Raw genomic sequence first — 14,258 nt, forward strand, 5'->3', positions numbered from 1 at the left:
ATCTCTTTCTGCCTTTTTTCCTGCTAACAACCAACTTCTTTAGATTTTTTTTAGAAAATAACTGAAACAATGCACTGACAAAAAGCAGATTTATATTTCTCACCATTCTGGAGCTCCCAATCAAGATCAAGTGGCCCCATTTCTATGGGTCTTTGCTGAGGACACTGAGCGGCAGAGGTGAGAAGCTTATGGTAGAGCAAACTGCACACATCGCCAGCTAGAAAGTAAAAGACAGAAAAGACAATGGAGTCCCATTCTCTCTGTAGGGCCTGCTCCAAATAGACTAAAGTTTTCCAGGAAACCTCACCTTTTCAAGGTCCACAGCATCTCCTGATTTTGTCAGTCTGGGAGGCTATCCTTGACCATAGCATGAGAGGCACTACCCATGTTCAACGCACAGTAACTATGAACATCAGGAGGTAGAAAACAATGAGGCCACCTACAGACTACTATTTCCAGCTAGTCCAGAGTATTGAACCCAAGAATACACACTTGAAAAGTACATAAAATCAAAGGCATGCATAACTAAACAGTACAGTTTAGAAATATATACATATATGGATAATGTACAAAGAAAAAATGATGATAAAACTTCCTTAAAAAATAGGGTGGTGATTCTCCCTGGTGGAGGGAGGGAGATAGAGTCAAGAAAAGATATACAAGAGTCCTTGGTGATGCCAACTTTTTTTCTTTGCTAATTATTTGTAACACTAAACTTGTACATCTTGTACACATTTCACCACAAATGTCTTTTCCATCATAAAAACTGTTGAATTCTTTTATCATTCTTTTCGTATTCTCTGGGTTGGAAGTATTATCCAGGGGTGCTTTACCACTGAGCAAACCTTCAGCTTTTCTTATTTTTGTTTGGATATAGGTTCTCACTAAGCTGTCCAGGATGACTTCACTTTTGGGATCCTCTTGCCTCGGCATTCTAAGGGTATGGTATTGCTGGCATGAGCCCTTCAGCCCCACAAAAATATGTTGTTAAGAGAAACGAAATTATATACCCCATTTTTGTACAAAGACAAAATGAAGTCTGTAAAAAATTAAAAGCTAAATAAAAATAATAACAAAAAAGAAGTCAGAATAACTGAAATATTCCCTCAAAAATTAAAATTCAATTTCAGATGAGAAATAAATGAAGATATTTCAAGGACAAATACAGAGTCAGTCAATGAATGCTAGGTGGCCCTTTTTGTTACTTTAAATACTGCTCTGATTACATGTACCACTTCATACCAATCTGGTAATACTGCTTAACATACTCGTAAATATTTGAAAGCAACTGAATATTCATTGTAAAGTAATAGAGTTTAATTCAAAGTACATTAATTTTCCTATCAACCTACATGGTTATTGTAGGGGACTCTTCTTAGAGTACGGTGATGGGTTCAATGTAAACTGATAAGTAGCCTCCCCATAACTCCTGTGTTTAGGTAACATTGTTCAGAGGTAAAATAAGTGGATTGTCATGAGTGTAAACTAAAGTTTTCATCCCAGTTTGAAAGATCTGAGTGATAACTTCAGGCTGCTGAAGCAAGACTTGTGGAGGTGGGACACTGCGGGTATCCCAGAAGGCTCCCCTTCCCTGTGGCTCCTTCCCTCTCTTTGGAACCTGGCTGAAACTAATGGAGCAGATTGAAGCATCTTCACCATACCCTTCTGCCATGGTGTTCTGCCTTATCTTGAACCCAAACAGTCTGAGTCATAGCATCTGCTCAACATGGACTGAATCTCTGGTATCAGGAGCCAAAATTTATCTTTCCTCCATTAAATTTTTCTTATCATGTATTTTGGTCACAGTGATGAAAGTTTATTAACACAATTAAGATGCTGTTACTAAAATATTGTGATTCAAGGAAACATAGTACATTGTAACTATGGACACAATATATGGTATGTATTTATTTTTAAAAAGTTGTGCATTAACACTATATAAGTAACACCTGAAAAGAAAACTCTGCTTTGCATAGCATTCTCTATCATCTACTAGTGTGATGTGCACAGGGTGCTCATAGACATAACCTAATTCCTGGATGGTGTGTGCAAATGTCAATTGTGTCTATCTCATTTAATTTTATTTGGTGTTTCATCATATGGATTATTTTATCTTATGGCACTTGAAACAAAATTACAAGGAGGGAAGACATTACACTCTCATTATGATTCCATGTCATAAAAGAAGTGAGTTTTTGTTAGACCCTGGGTAAAATCATTGAATGTGATCCAGAGAGTGATTATCCATTAAATTTCACCAAACTAAGGGTAGAATTTAGCAAGGAATGCATGGAGTGAGTTCTCTCCTCTTTTGAATTTCCTTCTTCAGAGTGCAGGATGCTGTCTACAGTGATATACCACAGTGATTTGTGCTCGAGTGGTCCATATGCATCTAGGTGAGTCTGTCCGTCTTTTGATTTCGAGAAGAATGATCTAAAACAGGAAAGATGAGTATGAAATGTTTACCTCTGCACTGCTCACACTTCAGTGGTCCCAGTTCAGAATCAGTTTCTCTGTTTTCAGATGCCATCAATTGAATTTTATTGATTTGGGTGACTTCTGTGCTAAATTGAAATGAACATCAATTCATGTAATGGGGAGGGTCTCAACTTTGCATCCTGTCAGAAGAAACTGAGGAGCATTAAAACTTGTGATGCAAAGACCCTTCACCAGAGCAATTCAGTCCAAAATGTTCCTGGCAGGAGCCAGTCATTGGCAGCTCTTAATGCTCCCCAGGTGATTCCAGTTTGAGCCAACTTTGAGAACCCACAGGTTTTGAAACTATGATATTAACTGGCTTATCATGGTATTTCATGCTGGCTTTTGAGCTGTGCAAAACTGTATTATCAAACTTCCTCAATTTATACAAAAAGTTTCTTCTAGGAATCAAAAAGCGAAACTTCTATTTCTTATTTTCCCCTCTTTCTTGAATAATGAATCCAGTGAAATAAGTCCACACTCAAAGGTTTCTTTATTTATCTATGTCATATTATCCATGTTTACCAATACATGCCTTAACAATAAGAACCAGTGAAATGGGTGTTTGCCACCCAAGCTAACATGACAGAAAAATGGCAAGGGCCTTATTCTTTAAACGATTGAATTAAGACATAACAAAGATACATCAGATGCCATCACAGAGATACCACATAGTCTCTGTCTGCCACTTTCTTGACATACAGAGGACCAACTGATGGGGAACAGCATTCCTCATTTTTAAGAACAGTAGTCACATGGCCATTAGGAATCACAGTTTTGGCCCCTTTAAGCTTTGACTCTATAGGAATATGTGTCAGCTAATATCTGTTCATGGAGAGATCTGTTTCCATTTTCTGATTTCTTTCTGTGTGTTTTTTCTAAAATAACACCTAATCACTAAAATCCGATTGATGACTTCAAAAATTACAAAGGAGAGTACAGTTCATCTTAAGAATGCAGAGACAATTCAATACAGGCAGCCAGGTGGCAGGTTATGAGTTGTACAGGGCAGGTTCCTGGGAGCATCAAATGTGGATTGGCAAGGGCGTACAGGAAACAAGGCATGAGTCAACATGGCCTGTTCAAACGGCAAACACAGGAAGCCAGAAACAGAAGGAAACCATTCTCAATCAAGTGGAATGTTGAGGGATCTGAACCTCCTGGTGTTGCCGATCTGTGAAGCCATATCTCCTCAGAGGACCCATAAAAAACACTTTGGTCATTAGTTTCCTGGGAAAACAAAATATCCATTTTCACTGTGAGGGTTTCCACTCAGAAAAGTTGCATAGATCCCATTAAGAGTTCTAGAATTGACATAATGATTGGGTAGGGAATGGGGAAGTGTCCTAAAGGCCGGCCTGCTCTCAGGCCAGGAGTCTGTGCAGCACATTCAAAACTTCTTTGACCACAAGAGGCATCAAGAATGAGCCATGAGATGAAAATTCAATTTTTTACTTTTCTGTCCCCATATAGAAATAAGGGAAACTGAAGTTGATATTTGCAACGGGCACATAATACTTACTACCCACACTGACATTGATGCCCACCAGACAGAGGCAGAATGTCATGTGACACAGGTACTATGAGGAAGTGAAGATAGAAAGAAACTTCAGAGATGACTTAAGAAGAGCAGAATGTGAATGCTATCACATCAGGGAAAGGAAATCATGTTTCCATAGAACCTGAAAATTCATATAAAGACAACAGGACTAATTTGATAATTGACTATTTACTAATACAAACAATTGCAAGGAAAGTGTGTTCCATGTGATAACACGAGTCTCCTAGCAGGGTATAAAAGGGAATGTGGGGCAGACAGGCCTCCAAACCTTCCAAACCCACCTTCCTGGAAACACCCCCAGAACCTCCATCCTCTGACACCATGTGCAACTCCTGTTGTGGATCCTGCTGCTCCGGCCAGGGCTGTGGCTGCTGCCAGCGCAGGTGCTGCCAGACCACCTGCTGCAGAACCACCTGCTGCCACCGCAGCTGCTGCTGTAGCCCCTGCTGTGGTGGCTCCAGCTGCTGTGGTGGCTCCAGTGGCTGTGGTGGGTGTGGTGGCTGTGGCTCCTGCTGCTGCCGCCCCATCTGCTGTAGGACCACCTGCTGCAGGACCACCTGCTGCCGCCCCAGCTGCTGTGGCTCCTGCTGTGGTGGGTGCAGTGGCTGTGGTGGATTCAGTGGCTGTGGTGGGTGCAGTGGCTGTGGCTCCTGCTGCTGTCGCCCCTGCTGCTGTGTCTCATCTTGCTGCCGCCCTTGCTGCTGTCGCCCCACCTGCTGCCAGACCACCTGCTGCAGGAACACCTGCTGCCGCCCCAGCTGCTGTGGGTCCTGCTGATGCCGCCCAACCTGCTGAGAGTCTGGGTGCTGCCAGCACCCTTGCTGGCACCTGCCCCAGCTCCCTAATGTCCTGGCCCTCTAGGCCCTCCTGCTGCATCACCCAAAGCTGCCAGAACACCTGCTGCACAACCGAGAGCTGCCCCCTCACCTGCTGCCTTTCCAGCTGCTACCACCCCATTTATATCCACACCACCTGACCCTCTCCAGTCTGCTCCAGTGGTTCCTACTACTGAGCACTCTGACTTCATTTCTGTTCCTCCTCAGACAATATTCTCCATGCACCCCATCTGTCAGCCTCTACATGATGGAACAACTGAACACAATTCCAACTGATTATATGAGAGAGGTTGGCATCTAAATGCACTGCCCCTCCCCCACTGGCTTGCTCTGTCTCTTACCAATGTAAACTAGTTTGAATTTTCTCTATCCTCCCTCTACTGTCTCATGACCTCTTTGGATATTATTGCTCTCTGGCATGTTGTCTCATGTGGAGACAGAGCTACATCTTCAATAAATCTGAGTTTTACTGGCATACACATTTACTGGCATCGTGTCTCTTTATTTTTCCCTTTTGAGTTGCTGTCCCACTCTGCCTTTTTGGTTTTTTTGTTTGTTTGTTTGTTTGTTTTTTGGTAGGACATCTATCCAGCTTTAGAAACCATAACAGATAATCTGAGAGGCTCCACCTCTGTTCCATGAGCATTTATCATTTTAATGCCCAGTAATGAATTGGAAAGCTGTCACCTGTATGAGACTTTCTCTGGATGTGGAGCATCCCCTGTGCAAGAGGGCTAAAGTGTCCAGGAGCAGAGCTCAGCAGGGAATGGGAATTGGTGCACAGAAGCCCCAGGTCAGTCTCCCCTGTGTGGTCTTTCCAGTCCTCTGTAGTTCCTCTGGGACCTGGAACTCCTATGATGACAGTGTTGTTCTGCTCACTCTCTACTGCCTTCTGACTATCCTGAATTCATTTCCAAATTTTCCACAGTGCATCCTGTGATCATTTCCCAAACTTCTACTTCTAGGTTCTTTCTATCTGGTATATTTTCAAGGGAGCAGAGACTTTGACCCATGTACTCCCATTCTCAAAGTTGGTATTCTTCAACAACATTTCAATAAACATGAATAAAGATCAGATCTTAGTTGGCCCATCTACTGAACTGATAAATCTTCTGAAGTAATTGTCCTTTTTTTTTTTTTTCGGTGCTGAGGATTGAACCTTGTGCTTATGAGGAAAGCACTCTACCAACTCTGCTATATCCCCAGCCCAGCAGTTGCTATTTCTAACCACTGTCTTCACATATTCCTTTAAGATATCAGTGGATATATCACTGTATCACTGGATCTGAAGGTTGGCATTCCTCCACTCTTGCCTCAGAGTGATGGGTCTCAGCCTGTTGGCTGTTGAGTGGAGGTCGTCCTCAGCTCTTTCCTTAATGCATCACTGTCACATTGCAGAACCTGTAAAATAAGGTTGGTTAACTACAGAAAATTTTGTGTCATTTTAACTTCAGTGCTGAAGGTTGCCAAATGCTATTGATTAGAAGGTAATTTTCAAAGATATAAACAAAGACATAAACTGCTTTATTATTACTTTCATATTAATTGAATGAAATAGCTGAACTAATGCATACACAGAAACTAGGTTTATTTTTCTCATCCTTCTGGAGGTTCCAGTCATGACCAAGTTTCTATGGATGTTTGCAGAGGACACCGAGTAAAAGATTTCCAAAGGCAAGAAGAATGTTATGGAACAAACTGCACCCATCACCATCTGGAAAGAAAAAGACAGAGAGTCCAGGGTTCCCCTACTACTTTTATAGGGCCTGCTTCCAATGGCCTAATGTCTTCCCTGGAAACCTCACCTTTGCAAGGTCCACAATTCACTCAGTCTAGGAGGCCAATGTTCACAATAAACGTGAGAGTCGTGATCCATGTTCAAGAAACAGTAACTGAACACCAGAAAGTAGAAAACGGTGGAACCACCTATAGACTGCTAATCCCATCTAGTCCAGAGAATTGAGCCAAAGAGCAGAAATATGAAATATCTATACTGTCTATCCATTTAGAAGATCCAAACAATTCCATCCAGAAATCTTCTAGAACTACTAAATGAATTCGGCAAAGTAGCAGGTTATAAAATTAACATCCATAAATCAGTCATGTTCCTATAAATCAATGATGAACTCAAAGAAAGAGAAATTAGGAAAATTACCCCATTCACAATAGCATCCAAAAATATTTAGAAATCAATCTAAAAGAAGAGGTGACAGACCTCTGCAATCAAAACTACAGAAAACTGGGATAGTTTGAGTTCTTCTTTTCCTATTCGTATCCCTTTAATTTCTTTGGTTTGTCTGATTGCTCTGGCTAGAGTCTCAAGGACGATGTTGAATAGAAGCGGTGAAAGAGGGCATCCCTGCCTTGTTCCAGTTTTTAGGGGGAACGCTTTCAGTTTTTCACCATTTAGAATGATATTAGCCATGGGCTTAGCGTAGATGGCCTTTATAATGTTTAGGAATGTTCCCATTACCCCAATTTTTTCTAGTGTTTTGAGCATGAAGGGATGCTGTATTTTATCAAATGCTTTTTCTGCATCTATTGAAATAATCATGTGATTCTTAACTTTAAGTCTGTTGATATGGTGAATGACATTTATTGATTTCCGAATGTTGAACCAACCTTGCATCCCTGGGATAAAACCCACTTGATCGTGGTGCACTATTTTTTTAATATATATTTGTATGCGATTTGCTAAAATTTTGTTGAGAATTTTTGCATCGATGTTCATTAAGGATATTGGTCTGAAATTTTCTTTCCTTGATGTGTCTCTGTCTGGTTTAGGTATCAGGGTGATATTGGCTTCATAGAACGAGTTTGGTAGGGTTCCCTCCTCTCCCTGTTCGCTGATGACATGATTATATATTTAGAGGAACCTGGAAATTCCACCAGAAAACTTTTAGAACTCATAAGTGAATTCAGTAAAGTAGCAGGTTACAAGATCAATGCTCATAAATCCAATGCATTTTTATACATAAGTGATGAATCTTCAGAAAGAGAAATTAGGAAAACCACTCCATTCACAATAGCATCGAAAAAAATAAAATACTTGGGAATCAATCTCACAAAAGAGGTGAAAGACCTCTACAATGAGAACTACAGAACACTAAAGAAAGAAATTCAAGAAAACCTTAGAAGATGGAAAGATCTCCCATGTTCCTGGATAGGCAGAATTAATATCGTCAAAATGGCTATACTACCTAAAGTTCTATACAGATTCAATGCAATTCCAATTAAAATCCCAATGATGTACCTTGCAGAAATAGAGCAAGCAATTATGAAATTCATCTGGAAGAATAAAAAACCTAGAATAGCTAAAGCAATCCTCAGTAGCAAGAGCGAAGCAGGGGGTATTGCAATACCAGATCTTCAACTCTACTACAAAGCAATAGTAACAAAAACGGCATGGTATTGGTACCAAAATAGACAGGTAGATCAATGGTACAGAATAGAGGACATGGACACAAACCCAAATAAATACAATTTTCTCATACTGGACAAAGGTTCCAACAATATGCAATGGAGAAAAGATAGCCTCTTCAACAAATGGTGCTGGGAAAACTGGAAAACTATATGCAATAGAATGAAACTAAACCCCTATCTCTCACCCTACACAAAACTCAACTCAAAATGGATCAAGGACCTCGGAATCAGAGCAGAGACCCTGCATCTTATAGAAGAAAAAGTAGGTCCAAATCTTCAACTTGTTGGCTCAGGATCAGATTTCCTTAACAGGACTCCCATAGCACAAGAAATAAAAGCAAGAATAAACAACTGGGATAGATTCAAACTAAAAAGCTTTCTCTCAGCAAAGGAAACTATCAGAAATGTGAAGAGAGAGCCTACAGAGTGGGAGAATATCTTTGCCAACCATACCTCAGATAGAGCGCTAATTTCCAGAATCTATAAAGAACTCAAAAAACTCTACACGAAGAATACAAATAATCCAATCAACAAATGGGCTAAGGAAATGAACAGACACTTCACAGAAGAAGATGTACAAGTAATCACCAGATATATGAAAAAATGTTCAACATCCCTAGTAATAAGGGAAATGCAAATCAAAACCACCCTAAGATTTCATCTCACCCCAATTAGAATGGCGATTATCAAGAATACAAGCAACAATAGGTGTTGGCGAGGATGTGGTGAAAAAGGAACACTCATACATTGCTGGTGGGGTTGCAAATTAGTGCAACCACTCTGGAAAGCAGTGTGGAGATTCCTCAGAAAGCTTGGAATGGAAACACCATTTGACCCAGCTATCCCACTCCTTGGCCTATACCCAAAGGACTTAAAATCAGCATACTACAGAGATACAGCCACATCAATGTTCATTGCTGCTCAATTCACCATAGCCAGATTGTGGAACCAACCTAGATGCCCTTCAGTTGATGAATGGATAAAGAAACTGTGGCATATTTATACAATGGAATATTACTCCGCAATGAAGAATGATAAAATTATGGCATTTGTAGGCAAATGGTCGAAATTGGAGAATATCATGCTAAGTGAGATAAGCCAATCTCAAAAAAATAAAGGACAAATGATCTCGCTGATAAGCGGATGAGGACATATAATGGGGGGTGGGAGGGGCTAGCATTAGGTTTAGGGTTAGGTTTAGAGTTAGGCTAAGGAGAGCAGTAAGAATGAAGGAAAGAAGGACTGTGTAGAGGGAAAAGAGGGGTGGGAGGGGTGGGAGGGGTGGGAGGGGTGGGGGGGAGGGGAAAAATATAATAAACATCATTAAAAAAAAAAAAAAAAAAAAAAAACTACAGAAAACTAAAAAATAAATTGAAGAACACTTTAGAAGATGGAAAGATCTCCATGCTCTTCGATACTTTCAATCAACATTGTCAAAATGGCCATACTACCAACAGTGCTATACATATTTCACACGATTCCTATTACAATCCCAGTGACATTCTTCATAGAACTAGAGAAGGCAACCAAAATTTAATTTGAAAAAATAAGTCAACAGTACACCCAAAGCAATCATTTCAAAGAAAAGTGAAGTCGGAGGCATTTCATTACTAGAACTTAAATTATACTATAGAGTCATAGTAACAAAAAAAAATTACATTGGCACCAAAACAGAAGCATAGGCCAATGGTACAGAGAAGAAGACACAGAGACAAATCAACATAAATAGTTATCTAATGATACACAAACGCATCAAAAACATACATTGGAGAAAAGATAGCCTCTTCAACAAATGGTGCTGCGATAACTAGAAATCCATATGTATCAAAATAAAATTCATCATGTATCTCTCACCAAGCACAAAAGTCAACTCAAAGTGGTTCAAGTACTTAGACACTAGAACAGAGACCCTGCACCTAATAGAAAAAAATGTAGGCCCCAATCATCACCATGTCAGCTTAGGAACTGACTGCCTTGACAAGAGCCCTAGAGCAACAAGAAGAAAAATCAAGAATCAGTAAATGGGATGGATTCAAACTAAAAAGCTTCTTCTCAGCAAAGGAAACAATCAATAACATGAAGAGAGAGCCTATAGAATGGGAGAAAATTTTTACCACATGAAACTCTGATGGAGCATTATTCTGTAGGACATACAAAGAACTAAAAACTCAACACCAAAAAAAAAAAAAAAACCACAATCAATACACAGGGTATGAATCTGGACAGACACTTCACAGAAGAAGATATACAATTGATCAACAATATATGAAAAAATGTTCAACATCTCTAACAATTAAAGAAATTCAAATCATAACTACTCCAAGATTTCATCTCAGTTCAGTCAGAATAGCAATTATCAAGATTACAAGCAACAATAAAGGTTGGTAAGGATGCGGTATACTCATATATTGTTGGTGGGACTGCCAATTGGTGCAACCACTCTGGAAAGTAGTATGGAGAGTCCTCAGAAAACTTGGAATGGAACCACCATTTGACTGAGCTATCCCAGTGTTTTGTTTATACACAAAGCACTTAATATTCACATGCAAAATTGATGCAGCTGCGTAAATGTTTATAGCCACTTGGTTCACAAGAGCTAAATTATGGAACTAACCGAGATACCCTTCAACAGATGAATGGATAAAGAAAGCATGGTGTTGGATCAGACCATCGCCCACCCCCACCATGCGTGGATGCAGCCAGGCATCCACTCCATGGGGTTCCAACACTGCCACCTGCTGGCCGTGGCTCCCCATCTACCAACACCTTGGGACACTTCTGCCACCATCTTGGATTATCCCTAACACTGGCACTGCCATCTTTATTTGGGCCAGCTTCCATCCTGGGACACCTGCTGGAGACTAGAAGCTCATTATCAAGGTACTTACAGGTTATCGACTGCTGTAGTCACCAACTTTGGAAGTGGTCACTCTCATCCAGGGATAAGAGCTAGGACTGGAAAGATCATCACCAAAGCCCTGCAGGCTTAGTTACATCTGAGGTATCCCTGAGAGGTGTGCTAATCACCACCATCTTGCTGCAGAGGCAGGAGAGAGGTTGCAAGGAGTTGGTACGGGGGAAGAGTGTGGGAGGGCATCTTGATCCTTGCTTATCCAGCAAACCATCCAGCACCCATCCAGATATCAGATACAACTCAGGCAGCACTTGCTGGGACCTGACATCAGCTTGGTCCACAACTCCACCAATCACCTGGTCCTGCCGGTTTGACAATCAACAGGGCCCTCTGGCTTCTCAATCCCAGTCTCCTAACCATCCCCTAGCTACCAATCCAAACCAGTGCTTGCAGATGTATGACTGGCCCACAGCTTTCAATAACTGGTCCTGACTTGCTCAGTACAAAACAGCTTTCTGTGTCAGACATACAGGTCATGGTGCTATACCTTCAGGACCTCTGGTGCAGAAGTCCCTCGCTGGGAAGTCAAAAGGGCAGGGGCAGGAAAGATACAATTTAAAGACTAGATTATGGACCAGAAATTGTGCAGTCCATTAGTGAGGGAAGGGGCTAAGACCAGGCTCCTGAATCATACGAATGGACACCAAAGAGAGTCCCCATGTGCACTCTCCTAGAAGGACTGGCAGTTGCTATAGCCTGCCTCCAGGAGTTCCACCTCCATGTGTAATCCTCTCACCTTAGTAGCTTTCATCATCCAAGGGTGGCATTACCACCAAACTCCAGACAACCCACCTGTCAGAAGAGAAGGAAAGCAGAGAAGATATTGAACTCCAACAGAAACAATTGCCCAATTTTCCTTCAAGACGTTTTTCCCCTATTTTTTATTTATTTTTTCTGCTTTTGGTTCCCATTCTCATATCCCCATCCTATTTCAACTCAAGTACCTTTCATGCACTAGGCTACTGAAGACTGGAAGGATTGAATAGTATATTACGGTTTTGTTTTAGATTCTTTTTTTTTTAACTCACTCTAGTTTCCTCTTATTTAGTTATTTCCTCAGAATCTCTTTCTGCCTTTTCTCCTGCTAACAACCAACTTCTTTAGATTTCTCTTTCACTCTTCTATGATCTAGTACTCTGTATTTTCACTTCTTACCTCATTAACATCACATACTACAGCCTCTGCCCTCCTCTCTTTTTCCATCATTTAGAAATTTTAGACCTGATTGCATACCTATTGTTTGTGCTGTAGATAATAATTGAACACATCATATCTGTTTATTACAAGACTGTTAAAATTTTAATAGGGGTTATTTGTTTTAAGGCTGCATATTCTTTGCATTGGTTGCTGTTAATATTGACCTCCCCATTAAAGGCAAGATATTGGAAACCTGCAGGGACACTAAATCTATTTGGTGGAAACTTTAATACCTCAGATAAACACTGGAAGAGGGGAAGATAGAATAACAACATGAAAAAAGAAGTGAAGAAAGCACCTAAAACAAACCAAGATGCCATATTAATAGAATCCATTGACAGCATGGCAAAAGAAATGTCAGAAATGGAGTTCAGACAGTACAGAATTAAAATGATGTGTGAAGTAAAGGATGATATAAGACAGCAAATGCAGGCAACAAAAGATCACTTCAATAAACAGTTAAAAGAACAAATGCAGGAAACAAAGCATTATTTCAATAAAGAGATAGAGATTCAGAAAAAGAACCATACAGATATCCTTGAAATGAACGAAGCAATAAACCAAATAAAAACTAAATACAAAGCATCAACTACAGTCTAGATCACTTGGAAGACAGAACCTCAGACAATGAAGAAAAACTATTTAATCTTGAAAATAAAGTTGACCACACAGAGAAGATGGTAAAAAATCATGAACAGAAACTCAAAGAATTATGGGATTACATAACAAGATCAAATTTGAGAGGAAGGCACAGAGATACAAATCAAAGGAATGAACAATCTATTCAATGAAATAATATCAGAAAATTTCCCAAACCTGAAAAATAAATGAAAAACCAAACACAAGAGGCTTAAAGGACACCAAATACACAAAATTACAACAGATCCACACCAAGGAACAGTATAGTGAAAATTCCCAACATATAAAACAAAGATAGAATCTTAAAGGTCACAAGAGAAAAGTATCAGATTACATATGGGGAAACCAATACAGATATCAGCAGATTTCTCAGATCAGACCCTGAAAGCTAGGAGGGCCTGGAACAACATATTTCAAATTCTGAAAGAACATGGATGCCAACCAAGAATCTCACACACAGCAAAACTAACCTTCAGATTTGATGACAAAATAAAATCCTTCCATGATAAACAAAAGTTCAAAGAATTTACTAGTACCAAGCCTGCATTACGGAACATTCTCAGCAAAATATTCCATGAGGAGGAAGTGAAAAACAACAATGCAAGTCAGCAAAGGGAGGAAATAGACTAAAGGAAAAGTCAGTCAAAGGAGAAACCAAGTCAAGTTAAAAATCAAAAATAAGCCAAAATGACTTGGAATACAAATCATATCTCAATAATTACTCTGAATAACCCTGAATGTTAATGGCCTAAACTCATTAATCAAAAGATATTGACAAGCAGATTGGATTTTTGTAAAAGACCCAGCTTTATGCTTCCTCAAGAGACTAATCTCATAGGAAAGCACATCCACAGACTGAGGGTGAAAGGTTGGGAAAAAACATTTCATGCTCACAGACTCAGTAAAAAAGCAGGGATTTCCATTCTCACATTAGATAAAATGGACTTCAAGCCAAAGTTAGTCAGAAGGAAAAAAGAAAAACATTTCATACTGTTTAAGGGAATCATAAGTAAACAAGACATAACAATTGTATATATTTATGCCCCAAACAATGGAACATCTATGCAGAAGAAAAAAAAACTTTCTTAATTTCAGGAATCATATAGACCACAATACAATAATACTAGGTGACTTTAATACATCTCTCTAATCATTGGATATATCTTCAAAAAAGAAAAATATAAAGAGACCATATAAAATAGATTTAGTT

General features: G+C 39.8%; 1 protein-coding gene across 1 annotated transcript; it reads left to right on the forward strand.

The window, feature by feature from the left end:
• Positions 1-4,360: 4,360 nt before the first annotated feature.
• Positions 4,361-4,816, forward strand: LOC124980385 (keratin-associated protein 5-4-like). Its single transcript, XM_047545886.1, has 2 exons — positions 4,361-4,635; positions 4,678-4,816. Exons 1-2 carry the CDS (start codon positions 4,361-4,363, stop codon positions 4,814-4,816), a joined length of 414 nt encoding a protein of 137 aa, XP_047401842.1.
• The last annotated feature ends 9,442 nt before the right edge of the window (positions 4,817-14,258 follow it).

This window comes from Sciurus carolinensis, chromosome 3 (genome assembly GCF_902686445.1).
Source record: "Sciurus carolinensis chromosome 3, mSciCar1.2, whole genome shotgun sequence".
Taxonomy (NCBI): domain Eukaryota; kingdom Metazoa; phylum Chordata; class Mammalia; order Rodentia; family Sciuridae; genus Sciurus; species Sciurus carolinensis.

What these genes read in the sequence shown, in the direction of transcription:
- LOC124980385 (XM_047545886.1), top strand. Translation starts at nt 4,361, where the DNA reads ATGTGCAACTCCTGTTGTGGATCCTGCTGCTCCGGCCAGGGCTGTGGC. An exon ending in TGTGGCTCCTGCTGTGGTGG is followed by an intron (nt 4,636 to 4,677) that starts GTGCAGTGGCTG and finishes TGGTGGGTGCAG; the next exon opens with TGGCTGTGGCTCCTGCTGCT.